The sequence below is a fragment of the Plasmodium yoelii genome, assembly GCF_900002385.2.
Source record: "Plasmodium yoelii strain 17X genome assembly, chromosome: 6".
Classification (NCBI taxonomy): Eukaryota; Apicomplexa; class Aconoidasida; order Haemosporida; family Plasmodiidae; genus Plasmodium; species Plasmodium yoelii.
This window is the reverse complement of record NC_036178.2, coordinates 305,260-322,598: the sequence shown is the minus strand read 5'-3', so window position 1 is coordinate 322,598 and position 17,339 is coordinate 305,260. Positions and strand designations below refer to the sequence as shown.

Here is a 17,339-nt window from a genome sequence, read left to right as displayed (position 1 = left end):
ATATGCCAATTTTATATTTTTGTAAACTCGCAAAAGTACAAATTTTGAGAAATATAGAAAAATGAATGTATATACATTTTGAATCAAATTAACTAAATGAATAATTGGCTAAATGAATGAATGATTAATTGGCTAAATGAATGAATGATTAATTGGCTAAATGAATGAATGACTAATTGACTGATTGACTAATTGACTAACGTTTGAATGCCGTGCTCGGTTATTTCGAAAAAGCACATGGTAACTTTTCCTCTTTTTTTAATTTTTATAAATCTCTGATTATACTTTTTTTCACAAAATAACTTATCTGAATTTTCTTCTAATTGCTGAAAACTTTCATCACTAGAAGATGAATTGGTAAATTTAGACAAATTTAATTTGTTTTTTTTACTTTCATTTTCATTTTCATTTTGATGATGGTGTTTGTTAGATATATTGTCATTTATTTGACAATTGTATTTCCAAAATATTTTATTTGTAATAAATTTTATAATTATATTATTATACAAATATTTTGAATAGTGTGTGTTAAAATATTCTTCATGTTTTTTAAAAAAATTATTTTTATTTTTTGTTATTAAAACAGCTATTTTATGTTTTGTAGATAATTTTGATAATATTTTTAATAAATTTGTAAATTCACTATTTATGTAATTTTTTTTATTATTCGAATTAGTAAAACTATTTAAATTATCATAACAATAGCTACTTTTATATAAATAATTTAAATTGTCTATTACTAATCCAGCTAAATTTGAAGGAACATATTTATTATAATATTTAAATATATTTTGTTCATATTTTTGAATATGCTTATAAATATATTGTATAATATTAATAAGTTCTTGAAAATTAAAAATTTTTAATATCTGTAAATTTAGGAAAACTTCAGAAAATGTAATATTATATATATATTTTTTTAAATATATATTAAACATATTTATAAAAATATTACATTCTTCATATGTATTTGAAAAAAATAAATTAAATAAATTTTTTTTTTTATTAACATTATTCAAATCTTGAAATAATAATAAAAATAAATATGTCTTTTTTTCAGAACAAAAATCTATATAAGTGTTCAATAATTTTTTAAGTTTTTCAATAGAAGAATATATCATATTTTTATATCTTTCAATATAAAAACTGTTATCCAAATCTATGTATATAATTCGTTTTTTTGAAAAATTATTATTATATTTCTTCTTATTACTATCTTTAGAAAGATTGTAATTAGCTTTTAACACTTTGCTATGATTGTTATTTGGACCATCATATTTTTTTTCAAATAATTCAATAAACAAGTTATAAAAATAATTTATTAGATTAATCAATTCTTCAAAAGACGTGTTTTCATTTTTAAATGCATTTCGTATTTTATATAAATCTTGCAATGTTTTGGAATAAATTTTATTTTCTATATTTTTATTTTGTAAAAATATTTCAAAATCAAAATATGTTGAATAAAAAAGATGAAAAAATTGTAGCAAATCATTAAAATATATATTTACACATATATGTGAACATAAACTGGTTTTACCACTATTTTTTTTTCCTGTAATACTATTTATTCCTCTAGAAATATATATACCATTACATAATTGGTTATAGGAATATATATTTGTGTATATTTTATTATTTAATTCATATTCTAATTCATGTAAATTTTTTATTTCTATTGGTTCTATGCTCTGTTTGTTAATTATAGGTGTGACAATCTTTTCAGGATTTGCAGATTTTGTTATCATATTGAGAACAGAAATTTAACATTTACCATATGTGTGCATATATTATATTTATTTTTTATTCACAATCAGCTAATTTTTGCGCAGTTGTTTGACTAATACATATTTATGAAATATGGATAAAAAAAATATGTGTAGTTGGATGAATTTTCTATATTATCATCCTTATTTGTATTCCATTTTTTACTATACTTTTTTCTTCTTATCTTTTTTTACCTTGCTTATTCAGGAAAATTTAAATAAAAAAAAAAAAATAGCTACCTGTGTATTGTTATATGCATATTTCACATGACCATGTAAAAAAGTTATAATTTATAGCTAGTTGATTATTTGAGTTTCCTAAAAGAGATAAGGACGATGAGCTAATATATATATGTGTTTATACACATAAATAAATGTATTTATATATACATAATAAATAGGAAATTACTTTAATTTTTAATAATTAGTGACAAAGATGTTTAATATAGCAAGGGACTAAATTCATCGAATTGCTCTTAATTTTTTTTAGCCTTAAAGGCAATGTAATTAAGCCATTTTTTTTTTTTTTTTTTTTACGCTTTTAAATTTGTTGCTTTTAGATAGTTTGAAACACTATATTGTAGAAATTATAGGATTGTAGAAAGCACATTTGTGTGTATTTTGTATACATGTATATATATATAAACATGTTTTTAAAAGTGATTAAATTTGTAGATTATATTGCAAATAAAAAAGAGTTTTTTTTATAAAACTTTTTAAAAAAGGAATGTGAAAATTGTAAAATATACATATTTATAAAAATAAATAAATGTATATATGCACACAAATGGAATAGTATGGATATGTTATAAAACTATATAGAGTTGGGTAAAGACTTATTGTGAGTTAACAATTTTATAAAGACGATCAAATAAGGAAAAAATGAATTTATTTAACAGTGATTCTGAAAGTAGCAGTGTGCATAATGAAAGAAAAAACGCAAGCAAAAATGTAAGCAAAAATGTAAGCAAAAGCGCAAGCAAAAATGTAAGAAAAAGCGTAAGAAAGAATGTAAGCAAAAATGTAAGCAAAACTTATGACAACGATAAGAGCCTGTTCAGTGACAGTGATAAAAATGCAAAGAATAAAATAAAGAAACGGAAAAATGTTCTTAAAAAAAAATGTTTGTTTAGTAGCAATTCAGATAATAGTGATGATAATATAGACAAAACAAATAAAATAAAGAAAAGAAAAAAAAAGCTTAAAAAGGGAAACAATATTTTAAGCAATAAATTGGATAGTAGTTATGATCATGATGTGACCAAATTCGAAAAAAAAGAAAAGAACCTTTTTAATAATAACATAAATGGTCAGATTTATTCAACTGAAAAAAGTGAAAAAAACAGAAATGATATGATATTTAATTATTCCTTGTTTAGTGATGACGATTCAGAAAGCATAGTGAGTCAGTACATAAAAAAAAAAAAAAAAAAAATAGCTAGTCAAAATAACGAAAAAAATAAAAGGTGGAATAGTAGCACCGAATTAAATAACATTTCAAAAATAAGTAAAAGTAGTAATAGTTCAAACGACGAAAGAAATAAAAAACAACAATATGAACATAATCTTTTTGAGGATGATACTTTAGAGAGTTATGTGTCTCATGAAGAAGAAGAAAACGAAAAAGAAAAAGAAGAAATGATTGGCAATAAAAAAAATAAAAATACGAAAAAGGGAACAAAAATTATGGAAAAAAGTGGAATAGAAAATAAAGTGTGGAATGATGTAATGAGCCATTCTGAAAAAAACAAAACAGATAATGATAATAATGATGATGATAATAATAATGATGAGAGTATAGATAAGTACATAGAAAATGATACAAGTGTATTAATAAAAAAAGACGATAAAAATATAAATAGCATATTTGGAAATGAAACTTATGACAGTAAAAAAAGTAGATCAGACAGTTTGTATAGATTAGTAAAATTTGAACAATTAAAAAAAAAAGCTCAAAGAAAATTAAAATTTTTGAGTATTGTTGATATGACAAAAGATGGAAATGAATCTGATAATAATTACACTGAAAGTGATGAAACAACAAATGATTCTATTTTAAATGAATCAGAGAAAAGTATCAAAACTTTAGACGATTCTTTTTTTTCAGATAATTATGAACATTCAGAAAAAGAGGAAAGTGAGGAAAATAGCGAAAAAAGTGAAAACATGAATACACTTGATATATATAACTATTATTACATAGACAATGAAGAAATAAATGTGAATAAAAAAATGAATCTTGAAAAAATTGTTCCCCCATCAACTGAAGCAAGATATGATGAGGTATATAATATGTTATTTGGGATAGAAGATTCTGAAATGGTTAAAAATGTGCAAGTTAATACAAATAGTGACCATAATGATGATAATGACCATAATGACGATAGTAGCCATAATGGTTACATTGAGAATAGAAGTAGAAAAGGTATAAAAAATAATAATGGAAAAAAAGAGAAAATAAAAAAATCGCTAGAAAAAAATTTTATTTTATACAGAAATTTTAGAAACATAAATAACGAAATATCAAAACAAAATAATAAAAAGGGACTCATATTAAAAGAGATAATATCATCATTTATAAAATTGATAAATGAAAATATGTTAAAAAATGAAGAAAAGGAAAATATTGAAAAAACAAACAGCGAGTTAGGGTATGAAGAGGATTATAATAATGAAACTAGCGATGTCGAAGAAATGTTTATTAGTTTTGAAAAAAATGAAAATAACAAAAGAGGAGATGAAGATTTATACAATGCTGACAATGCTGAAAATGGTGGGAATGCTGGCAATGCTGAAAATGGTGGAAATTCTGAAAATGGTGGGAATGGTGACAATGCTGGCAATGCTGACAGTGTGAACTGCTTTTGTCTATTTTGTAAAGAAAAAAATAAAGTGTTAAAAAAAGATGAATTAAATTTAATAATATTTAAAATAATAAAAAATAATAAAAATAAAAATACAATGATTAAATTATTTTTTATTAACAATTATATATTTAGATTATTTATAAATCATTCGATACATAATAAATATGTTATAGTTGTTTATAAAGAGAGGAAAAAAGAAAAAGAATATAAATATTCTACTTATTATAAATTAAGTACATTAATAATAAAAAAATTTAATATTAAAAAAATTTTACATGTTATACCTAAAAAAATAATACTTACAAATATAGGTATATATATATATGGTATAAATTTTTTAAATAAAAATGAAAAATTAATAATTATACTAAATTATTTGAAATGGAAAAAAATAAGAAAAAATTATCAAGAAATTCTAAAATTAAATAATAAAGAAAAATATACAAATTTAATATTATACAAAAAATTTTCTTTTTTTATTAATTTAATTGATAAATATTGTTCTATAAAAAATATAAATTTAGACATAAATAATAATGATGATGAAATAAATTATGATATTGAAGATATTTCAAATTTTGAAAAAATAAATAAAATAAAACGAAATTTTTATAAAAAAAAAAATTATAATAATCAAAATAAAATTAAAAATGATACATACTATAATAATACTTATAATGAATTAAAAATAAATGAAATAGAACAAAATTTAAATACACATTTGGAAAATTCAGATCTACAATTTATTGTAGTAGACCCTTTATATGTATCATCATTTACTGAATCATATCTTTATCCATCTCATTTTATAATTTTATTTTAACTAATATACCTATCATATATTATAATTGTGACATTATTAATAAATCAATATAAAATAACAAAATTATCAAAAATGTGTAAGACTATTTTTGAAAATGTGTAAGACTATTTTTGAAAATGTGTAAGACTATTTTTGAAAATGTGTAAGACTATTTTTGAAAATGTGTAAGACTATTTTTGAAAATGTGTAAGACTATTTTTGAAAATGTATAGGACTATTTTTGATTTTGAAAAGATTCAAAGGTTTGTCTACTTTTCTAAACTCTTTTTTCTCCTAACAATTGTATAAAATAGTTTCAAGTATATGTTGACATGTTTTATATCAAATGTGATAAAAAAAACAAAAAAAACAAAAAAAACAAAAAAAAAAAACAAAACTAATATACCTGTAATTGGATTGTATGAAGAGTTCGTTTTTTCAGACAAATAATTTTGTCTTCTAAGCATAGCCTATCAAAATAAAGAGGTTACATGTTTATATTTTTTTTTAGCAAATTTTATAAATCTTTGAAAAAAAAAAAAAAAAAATTTCAAAGTTTTCAAGTTTTTCAAACTTTTCAAAGCTTTCAAATTTTTCAAACTTTTCAAAGTTTTCAAAGTTTTATTATTTAGTGAATTACATTTTTTTTTATTTCGTGTTTTTGTTTTTCTTCATTAGTTACAAAGTTATGATTTATTATATCGTGGCCACACCTAAATATTTTTTTTTTAAATTTATACATGTATAGATATATATATTTTTCTGAGAATAGAGATATACCATTTTTAATGGTCATAATTAACTAAATGATTCAACTATTTTTTTTTCGTCTTTTTTTTTATTTTTTACTTTGATTTATTTTTTTCACTTTTAAATGGCATTTTTTGAAGCTTATTCGTTTTTTCACGCTCATTCTTTAAGAATATAAATTAGTAAAAAAAAAAAAAATTATTAACTTAGTCAATTGACATGATTAACTTAGTCAATTGTCATGATTATATAGTCAATTATTATGATATAAATTTTGAAAATTGTAATTTTTTTTTTTACTCTTTCATTTATTTCAGCTAGTTCCCATCGTTTTTCATTCCGTTCAAGATTTTCTTTTCTAAATCAAATTATATATATATTAATAGTACTATTTAATTTTTGTTTTTTTTTGAGATACATTTTATAAAAGGAATATTCATATTTTAGTAAATATTATTTTTTTTTTTTAATATATTTTATTACCTTCTGTTTTCAATTTGAATACACATTTTTAGTTTTTCATGTTGTCTATTAAGATAATCATCATATTCAGCATCTCTTTTTCTTTGATAGAATTTGTCTGTTCATTTTTGGAAGTTTATTTCAATTTAAAAAAAAATATATAAATATAGTTACAACCATGTAAGTAACTATATATGTACATAATTAAGTTCAATTCAAAGTTTTAAAACTTATAATTTTTTTTTTTTTTTTTTTTTTTTTATACCATTATCTTTATATTTTATGTCTTTTATGATATTATCAGAAAGAATATGCTTGACATGCTTTTCACGTCTTTGCATTAATCTTTCTTTTTCAAGTTTGTCTAAATTCATATTAATTCTTATAAGATTGGAAATAAAATATTGTATTAAAATGTTCGTTTAATTTATTTTGCTTAAGTGTGGAGAAAGGGGGGTGTAAAAGAGGCAATCCAATTGTTTCATTTATTTTATTTTATTTTTATATATATATTTATTTATTTATTTATTTATTTTTTTTTTTTTTTTTTTTTAAATAATACGCCTTCAATTTCGTAGTAAATACTTAGGGACTACAAAAGACGTGGTCTTTATATCAAATAAAAAGTGAAGAAATAAAGTGAAGAAATAAAAAATGAAGAGATAAAAAATGAAGAGATAAAAAGTGAAGAGATAAAAAGTGAAGAGATAAAAAATGAAGAGATAAAAAATGAAGAGATAAAAAGTGAAGAAATAAAGAATTAATTGTATTATATTACATCATGTTAAATGCCATTTTTCGAATTTTTATAATGACTTTATTTCATGACCTAATATTAGAAAATTTTGTGTGTCTTATATGACCTTATCCAAATTTTCAAAATGAATAAAATTAATGCAATTTAACTTGCCCTTTTTTTTTAAAGTAAAGAGAAGGATGATAAAATGTGTTGAAATGGGGGGGGAGAGAACATTTTTATTTTTTATCTTATCAGTATATATAACCATATGTTAATAAAAAAAGACAATAACTTATTATTTTGCTTTTTTTTTAATTTCAGTATAAAATATCATATATTGCTGATATAATAAAAAGCTTATGGATTACTTACATAATTTTATATTAATAACCAATTTTTTATAACTGTTATTTTGTAAACATATGCATATATATTGAAAAAAAAAAAAAAAAATTATACATACATATATGTGAACAAAAATATTTTAACAAATTTATTTATATTAAAAAAAAAAAAACGTCGAAAAAAGCAAGCGAAACGATTATTTGTATATACATAATATATACTATATACATATATATGTGGAAAGAGGATAAATGAAAAAAAAAACTAAGGTATATATAAGCACATTTCTATATATATATATATAAAAAATATATTTGTGTAATAATAATTAGGTTATTTACAATGAAACATATATGTATATATATACCTTTTATATATATATACATATTAGTAATAGCACAGTGATCTAAAAAAAAAGGGGGAAAAAAAAAATTACTTCACTATTTTAATATAAATTTTTTTTTTTTTTTTTTTTGTATATATCCTTTTCTGACACATATATATATTTATCTATATTTATATATATGCATTAAAAACGTATTCTATTATTTTGTTCTCTTTTTTTTTTTTTTTTTTTTTTTTTTACGTATTTTTAAAAGATCAATAATTAAAAAAAAAAAAAAAAAAAAAAATTAATTTATATATTTAATTATTTATTGTGCATATTTTTGCGTCCACGCTTTGGCTGTTTGGTGATATTTCGTTCTATCTGTTTTGTAAACATGTGCTATTTCAGGAACTAATGGATCATCTGTAAATAAGAGACAAAATATGAAGGATAAAATATTAAGGATAAAATATTAAGGATAAAATATGAAAGATAATTGTGTATGTGTGTGTGTGTGTGTGCGTGCTCATTATTGAGGGTTGTAAGTCTTTGAATAAATATATGTACATAATGTTTGGGTAGTAAAGAAATGTATAAAATAATTTATGTTCTTTTGAAATACCAGCATTGGGATCAGTTAAAAGGGAAGATATCGAAAGTAATACTTTAGATATAGTTAGTGCAGGGCTCCATTGATCTTTTAATATATCAAGGCAAATTGCTCCTGCTGTATTTATGTTAGGGTGGTATATTTTTGTTGTAAAAATAATCTGAAAAATTAAATAAAATAAAATAAAAAATAAATTATAATAATAAAAGTGATAATATATATGCACACACATGTGTTGATAGAAAATTTGAAAAATTTGCACACGCTTACTTTGGGTGGTTTGAAAGGATAATCGGGTGGAAACTTAATGTTAAGAAAATAAACCCCGTTTTCATAAGGACTAAAATGAGTGGAAAATGAGTGGAAAATGAGTGGAAAATAAGTGAAAAATAAGTGAAAAATAAGTGAAAAATAAGTGAAAAATAAGTGAAAAATAAGTGAAAAATAAGTGAAAAATAAGTGAAAAATAAGTGAAAAATAAGTGGAAAAATAAGTGGAAAAATGAATGGAAAAATGAGTGGGAAAGAATAATTTTATATTCTGAAAAAACAAAATAATTATGCATAAATAGGCATATGTTTTATTTTCTAACCTATCCCCTGGGCCCATTATCGTTGCTTGCCAAAAAAAAAGATCATCCCCAATAGGGCCGGCTGAGCAATTTGTAGGAGGGTCTTTATTTAAGTCTTGCAATTCCTAATAATAATAAAAAATAATATAAATTATGTTATATATGAAAAAATTAAATAAAATAAAATATGAAAAGTAATAATACTTTTAATATAAATATGGGAGTTATAATATTGGACAAAAACCATTATATTATCTTTCTTTTTTATAACTCCCACTTTAGCTTATTACTATATGCATATAGATATGTATAAAAATACGCAATCAAATTCGCACAAAGATATGCTGTATTTTTGTATGAATAATAAATGAGGGTATAGAAAAAAAAAATATATATATATGCATATGCATAAGCTAGTATACTAATATAGCATTGCTAGTATACCAATATAGCATTGCTAGTGTACTAATATAGCATTGCTAGTGTACTAATATAGCATTGCTAGTACAGTAATATAGCATTGCTAGTACAGTAATAATAAAATAAGTACTATTGATAATAGCATTAATATTGGATTAATGGTCATGTAAAATAGATAAAACGAAGCATGATTAAGGTGATTAGTAATACATAGCGAATGAATAAAAAAGAGTAAAATTAAAGGGTTTTAAATATATATATATAATATATAATATTGTATTTAATTATTTGATTACCTTTGTTATTCTTTTTAAAGCCATATTGCTTCTATATTATTTTATTATTAATTTATTTGTTTAATTATTTTCTTTAATTATATATATAAATAAAAATAAAATTATATAAAGCGTAAATAAAGGTATTTCTTAAAAAGCAATTAAAAAATGCTATTTGTTTTTTTTTTTTCTTTCTTGATAACTTTATTTTTAATTATAAATTATTATTATTTTTTTTTTTTTTTTTTTTCCTTTAAATGAAGAAAAAAAAATGTATGTATATATACTTCAAATTATTATCACATGTATTACGAAAATGATGCATTTGTCATAACTTAAAAAAAATATTTGTAAATACGTATTTTTATTAAATAAAAATTATACCAAGAAATTATTCCAATTTTTTAAAACACACATTATATAGAAAAAAAAAAATTCAGAAATTTAACATGATTATTTTTTTTAGTACATAATGAAAAGTACTTAAATATATTTATCAATTTTTATATTTTATATGTAATTATTTATAATCAGTAATATTAGAATATTCAAATATTAGATTTATATATTATTATTTATATATATATTATTATTATATATATATTATTATATATATATTATTATTATTATATATATTATTATTATATATTATATATAATGGGTGCGTAAATGAAATGAATATATATTTTTATAAAGAGTGCGATGAATGGTAATTATATATGATTGTTTCAAATAAGTACTGTATGTATTATGTATATATAAAAAATATAAATCCAGCATATTATATATTAAAATAATATAGCATGATCACTGTACACATTTTTATTAAGTTAAAAAATATTATTATTAAAAAAAGTATAATAAAAAAAAAAAAAAAAAAAATATTATAATAAGAATAAAATTATGTGTAAGAAATATAATAATATTTTAATTTCATGACAAAAAATTAGCTATTGCTTTATTAAAAGCCTTTTAACTATTTATTTCTTAAAACAATAAAACAGTGATATATTATCAAAGATAAATTATTAAGGAAATATGTGTATGTATGTATGTATTATGTAATGAAAGAAAAAAAAATATATATAAATATATTACCAAAATATAAAGGTATATTATAATTGGGTCATATGTGCAACACACGAATAAATGTTTAGGTATAATAAAAAAGGGCATGAAAATCAAGTACTTAAAACAATATAAGAAAGGAACGGAAAAGAAATGAACATAAATGAAAAGCAGTGAAATTTTGATGTTAAAAAATTATGATATAATAGCTATATCGAATTATACGAAAATGCAAAATAATACCATAGTAATGGATATTATGCTAACTAGCTATTTGTGATCACGTTACAATATTATACTTTAATGCATAAAATCTAACATTAACAAGTCATATATTTATATACTTACATGAACATGGAATAATTATTAAACATAAAATTATTTATTTATTTTTTTTTTTATTATTTGATAATATTTATAAAATTTTATTCTGAACAAAAATAAAATAAATACAGCTCGAAAAAAAATATATATCTTAAAGTGTCTTATTTTTGTCCATAATCTTAATAGAAAGTAGGTAAATGTGCTATGTTATTTTTGTTAATTTGTCTACTAATTTTCTTAAAACAAAGTTGTCATTTATTTCTTTGAATTGGTTAGTATTAAGCTAATAAATATTCTATAATAATTTGCAATTTTACCATGGCTTTATATGTATATATAATATACAGCGTGATGAACAGTTAAGAAAAAACAGTAGAATATATTACCCTATCCATATTACAAAGAATGGAATCGTTACTTATAAAAAATAAAACATTTCTTTACCCACATCACAGCTATTGTAATAAATAAAAGAAAAAAAAAAAAGAAAAAAAAAAAACTATTTATTAATATCAAAATGGTATCATATTATTAAAAGAATATGTAATACCCTAAAAGTTATAAAGATTCTGATATGCACACAACATGAATATGTAATTTATAGAGGGTAAGATCTATTAATGTATAAATATATTATTAATTTTTTGTTTATTTTTATTGTGTGAATATATTTGAGCCTTCTTTATTTAGTGTAATAAAAGAATTTGCTAACTTGGTTATTTTATTCAATTGCTATAATATACTAGGAGTGAAATACGAGAAAAAGGTGCGTGTGTATATAATAAAAAATAGTAGAATATATAATGTATGGAAAATATGAAATATAGCTATTTATAGAATATGTTAAATCTAACTAATATACAGGTTAAGTGTAACTATTTTTATTATAAGGTTTTATAATGTTGGCTAGTTGGGATTGTATATATATGAAAGTGGTGAGAAACTATATTATTAGGATTTCTATTTGTAAAAATATAATATATTCTTTGGTAAAAAATCGTAAAAATATAATAATAATATTTATATGTAAATATATATTATTTTCATGAAATAAATAAGAATATTTTTTTTATTTTGCATACTGACATATTTTAAGCACTATGTATAATTTTATATGCAAAATAATTCCAACACCATATATTAAATAGTAAGCCAAATATAAACTATAAAACCAATTATGTGATAGTTTTTTTTTACACAAATGTTAATTCATCACTATTTATAAAATTCAATGGAATTATTTTGCTTAATGTGCTAATTTCCTTACTTATATAATTAGAGTCAAGTTTAGTCACACAATATTATATATGTAGTATGTATGTATATTTGTTATATGTGCATATTATTCATGATATATATAATATACTAAAAATAAATATATAATTTGGTATAAAAAAAATATTTATAATTAAAAAATAAATTAGTGCAATTTCATTGTGTACTTAATTAATAAATAAGGAAATATGAGATATTTATATTAGTATGATGATTTTTTATTATATGTAAAGAAAAAAAAAAAAAAAAGAATAATATATAATAAAAAAGCTAACAAAATAAAGTATATAGTTAAATAACATATATTATATTTTGTGGATAACGAATATTTTGGGTATCATAGCTCTACATACACAACTAAGCATAATATATATATTATATGTATATCCCCATTTTGCAAATATTATATTATACGGATTTTGTGTATATTTATATTAATAAAAAAAAAAAAAAAATTTCAGAAAATTAATTATTTTATAATTTTTAAAGGTTTTTTTCCTTTTTCATGTTTACAAAAAATAATTAAAATTATAAGAATATTATTATTTAATTTATTTTTTCCATTTTATATATTTTAAGAATACTAAGAAAAAAAAGGTACAAAGCATAAGGAGTATTAAGTTAAAAATACATTAACACAATTTAAAAAATTATATAAATTAAAACTCGTACAATAATATGGCAACTAACGAAAATAACCAAGTAAGGCTTAAATAAAAATATATAAATATATAGTATAATATACTATTGCATAAATACTAATAAAATAAATAATTGCATCATACAAAATGTTATATTTATTTGTAAGTATGTACGTATGTATGTATATATATGTAGAAGAAGAATTATGATTATAGTAGTTATTTGAGTTTATTATTTATATTAGAATATATATATTTCTTTTAAGATATTGGTGTATTTATATTTTTTAAGCATACTGTATTGTGTTAATGTGCTATTCGATACATATTAAAAATATAGTTATACTATGTGTATATATATGTACATAGGTTTGTATATATTAATATTTAAAACTAGGAACTTTTATATTTATCTTGATATATGCTGTTAGATGTGATGGATTTGTATAATAGAGTCATAGACATCTATTCTTTGCGAATTTAGTGATAATTTGAATATGATATTTATTTTTTTTTCCATTTTTTCGCTTCCTTTATAGCCAATCCCTCCCGAAGAAGAGAAGGAAATATCTTCTTTATTAGAAAGCATAAAAATAGGTACGAAAAAGACGAAAAAAATATAGTTCTTTAAGTGGCTAGATGTGAAGAGGCTATTTTTGCCGCATTTTTGCCGCATTTTTACCCCATTTTTACCCCATTTTTACCCCTTATTTACCGCTTATTTTTAGATGATGAAAAAATGACCGATTTGACAGAAGAACAAAAAGAAACGTTGAAAAAGTTGAAACTATACCAAAAGGAATATTATGATTACGAGTCTAAATTTGAATATGAATTATTTTTGTTAAGACAAAAGTATCATGATTTATATGGCCCAATTTATGATAAAAGAAGAGAAGCATTAGTAGGAAGTGGAGAAGCAAAAATCGGAACCCCAAACTTACCTGAATTTTGGTTACGAGCATTACGTAATAATAATACAGTTAGTCATGTTATAGAAGATCATGATGAAGAAATTTTAGTTTATTTAAATGATATAAGATGTGATTATATAAAAAAGAATAAAGAAAAGAAAGAAGGGTTTATATTATCGTTTCATTTTGTTAAAAACCCCTTTTTTTCGAATTCTGTATTAACTAAAACATATCATATGAAATGTGTAGATTGTGATAATGAACCCGTTTTATTACATACAGAGGCAACAGTAATTGATTGGTATGAAAATAAAAATATATTAAAAAAAAATGTTGTAAAAAAACAGCATAATAAAAATTCACGAGAAGTTAAGACAGTACAACAAACTGTTAACAGAGATAGTTTTTTCCATTTTTTTACAAGTCATAAAGTTCCTAATTCAAACGTTATAAAACAATTAAGTAAGCATGAGGTAGCTCAATTAGAAATGATAATCGAAGGAGATTACGAAGTTGCATTAACAATTAAGGAAAGAATTATACCATATGCTGTTGATTATTATTTAGGTATTATTATAGAAAGTGAAAGCAATAGTATAGTTAGTGATGTTGATAGTAGCTATACAAGTAGTGAGAATAACAGTAATTATAATAGTTATGAAAGTAATAATAGTGCATATAATGATGAAAATAGTAATGTTGATACGAATGAATATGATGATAATGATGATGAAGGTGCAAAAAGTAATGAAGAACCTCTTACCTCTTAAAATTTTTATGTAGAATAACTTGAGATATATAGACAATGTTGTATGTACACTTATTATATATGGGCGTATTGAAAAAAAAAAAAAAAAAAAAAAAAAAATATTGTTTTTGATAAAAAAAAAAAAAAAAATGGGTATAATTAAATGTGTAGGGGATAATACCCAACGAACAAATAATATGCAAGATTGTATATATTTGATAAGATATATATTGTTGCCATATATAAACTTGAGAAAATTGATATATATATATATATGTTCGTCTTTTGTAATTTAAAAAAAAAAAAAAATGCTTTCCTAATTTTTACTTAGCCAATTTTTTGTATTTATAAATTTATTGTGAAAAAAAACAAATGCAGTAAAAATAAGTTTAAATTAAAATTGTTAAAATGTATATATGTATATATGTATGTATATATATATATGTATGTATATACATACGTGTTTTCCCCCTCTATACATATTTTTTTTTACATATATTTTATTATTTTGTGTTAAATAAACGAATAGTTATTATATATGTGCATACATATTTTTTTCCATATATTTTCTTTATTTTTTAAAGAATTAATATAATAAAAAAAAAAAAAAACACATATTGCAATTAAACCTATAATATTACTTGGCAAATTACTTTGTATGCATATATAAAAAGTTGATATATTTATTAAGGAGATTTATTTTATTTTTATTTAAATTTTATTATTACACATGAAAAATAAATAAGTATAAAATGTTCCCACAATTTATTTTTTTGTTTTTGATAAAAACATAATTAGTACTTTACCATGATAATAATTATGGTTAATTTGAGGAAATGTGTTTTATAAGAATATTATATTTTTTTAAATTGGGGATATAAAAATAAGAAAGCGTTTACTAAAAAATTAAAATGGAATAATAAAAAAATTACGATATAGACAATTTGGCCAGTATGGGAATGGCCATCCCCTAGGGGAGTATAAATGAGTCGCCTCCACATGTATGCCAATTTTCTGCCATTTTCTACCATTTTCTACCCATTTTCTACCATTTTCTGCCATTTTCTACCATTTTCTACCCATTTCTACCCGTTTTGTGAAAATGAATTGCTGGTATGTGGTGGAGTCATGTTGGGAGTTTAAAAAAATTCCAAAATTTTAGATACAAAACTTTAAAATAATCTAATGTGTTGTTATAACTGTATTCTGATCTTGCATCAATGAAAATCGAGACAGGGGCATTATTTTCATTTTTCCCATCATAATAATCAATAATATACCTTAAAAAAATATAAAATAGTGATAAAAACAAAATGAGTGAAATCGAAAGTGGGTTGGGTTGTTTGTATTACTATAGCTGAAAAGCTGAGAAGTTGAAAAGTTGAAAAGCTAAAAAGCTAAAAAGCTAAAAAGCTGAAAAGCTAAAATGAGGTGTATTTTTTTTTTTTTTTTTGTTCATTTTTCATACTTGATTGTGTTTCCACATCGGTCTATATACCAATCATGCCTATCGAACGGTTTGTTATAACCAATTAATGTTAGCATAAAAGCTTTTAAAGATAGTTTAGTGGGAAGGCCAATAAATCTGATTAATTTTTGATCTTTACATATATGAAAAAAGAATTCTTCCTTTTTCATAATTTTTTTCCATGTTTCCTCATTTACAGCATTATGTATTTTTAAAGCAACATTCAATTCTTCATCAGTATATGAATAACCTAAATAAGTTAAACATGTATAGTTATTATATTTTTATACATATTAGTATATAAGGAGTGTATTATAAAAATAAGTAAAACATATTTGGACACAATTATTTAACCTTTTTTTCGAGTTGTTTTATAAAATTGATTTTGTGAAGGATAATACCAACTTCCACCAATAGACGGAATCGAAGATTTTTCTTTAGAATTTTTTGTATCTATGTTTTTTTCTCCGTTCATTGTATATACCACTTATAGGTAATATTTATCTTTCGTATTTTTTTTTTTTTTTTTTTTTTTTTATTTCACAAAAAACACATTCATTAGTACTTAAAAGTATTGTATGTAATATGAAACTTTGACAATATATTTATATATCGTGAAATTTTATTATAATATTATAATATTATTATTTTTTACTCTTTTAATTATTTATACTTGGTTATTTTTCATTTATGAACATTCTTATTCGCCATTTTTGGGAAGTATGAAAAAAAGTATTGCATATTTATCACTAGTAATATATTTATGTAGAATTAGTGTGAATACAATAAAAATTAATTAAATATTTTGGTTTTAAGCAATTTTTTTTCAAGTGTTTTTTATTTTACATTTTTATATGTTAGTAGAACAGAATAATATTTCGTATGAGAATGTAAACAAAAATGATGGGTAGCCAAAAAAAAAAAAAAAAAAAAAAAAAAAAAGTAGCAATAAATAACATCAACGTG

The 17,339-nt window shown here is 20.9% G+C and overlaps 6 protein-coding genes across 6 annotated transcripts; 2 read left to right on the top strand and 4 right to left on the bottom strand.

Moving 5' to 3' along the window:
- Positions 1-188: 188 nt before the first annotated feature.
- On the bottom strand, positions 189-1,748 carry PY17X_0605600 (conserved Plasmodium protein, unknown function; the record flags this gene model as incomplete). Its single annotated transcript, XM_022955338.1, has 1 exon — positions 189-1,748. The coding sequence occupies one exon, from the start codon at positions 1,746-1,748 to the stop codon at positions 189-191; it is 1,560 nt and encodes a 519-aa protein (XP_022813132.1).
- A 900-nt stretch (positions 1,749-2,648) lies between these two features.
- On the top strand, positions 2,649-5,456 carry PY17X_0605500 (uncharacterized protein; the record flags this gene model as incomplete). The annotated part of the gene is made up of 1 exon (XM_723041.1): positions 2,649-5,456. The coding sequence occupies one exon, from the start codon at positions 2,649-2,651 to the stop codon at positions 5,454-5,456; it is 2,808 nt and encodes a 935-aa protein (XP_728134.1).
- Positions 5,457-5,712: 256 nt separating this feature from the next.
- On the bottom strand, positions 5,713-7,021 carry PY17X_0605400 (conserved Plasmodium protein, unknown function; the record flags this gene model as incomplete). The annotated part of the gene is made up of 7 exons (XM_022955337.1): positions 5,713-5,729; positions 5,842-5,905; positions 6,076-6,148; positions 6,285-6,349; positions 6,486-6,543; positions 6,669-6,765; positions 6,913-7,021. 7 exons carry the CDS (start codon positions 7,019-7,021, stop codon positions 5,713-5,715), a joined length of 483 nt encoding a protein of 160 aa, XP_022813131.1.
- Positions 7,022-8,384: 1,363 nt separating this feature from the next.
- Positions 8,385-9,980, bottom strand: PY17X_0605300 (ubiquitin-conjugating enzyme E2, putative; the record flags this gene model as incomplete). The annotated part of the gene is made up of 5 exons (XM_022955336.1): positions 8,385-8,482; positions 8,682-8,829; positions 8,940-9,009; positions 9,262-9,365; positions 9,957-9,980. 5 exons carry the CDS (start codon positions 9,978-9,980, stop codon positions 8,385-8,387), a joined length of 444 nt encoding a protein of 147 aa, XP_022813130.1.
- A 3,300-nt stretch (positions 9,981-13,280) lies between these two features.
- Positions 13,281-14,927, top strand: PY17X_0605200 (nucleosome assembly protein, putative; the record flags this gene model as incomplete). The annotated part of the gene is made up of 3 exons (XM_022955335.1): positions 13,281-13,304; positions 13,783-13,840; positions 13,972-14,927. The coding sequence occupies 3 exons, from the start codon at positions 13,281-13,283 to the stop codon at positions 14,925-14,927; spliced, it is 1,038 nt and encodes a 345-aa protein (XP_022813129.1).
- A 1,104-nt stretch (positions 14,928-16,031) lies between these two features.
- PY17X_0605100 (cytochrome c1 heme lyase, putative) lies at positions 16,032-16,848 on the bottom strand (the record flags this gene model as incomplete). Its single annotated transcript, XM_721361.1, has 3 exons — positions 16,032-16,185; positions 16,374-16,623; positions 16,728-16,848. The coding sequence occupies 3 exons, from the start codon at positions 16,846-16,848 to the stop codon at positions 16,032-16,034; spliced, it is 525 nt and encodes a 174-aa protein (XP_726454.1).
- Between the last annotated feature and the right edge of the window lie 491 nt (positions 16,849-17,339).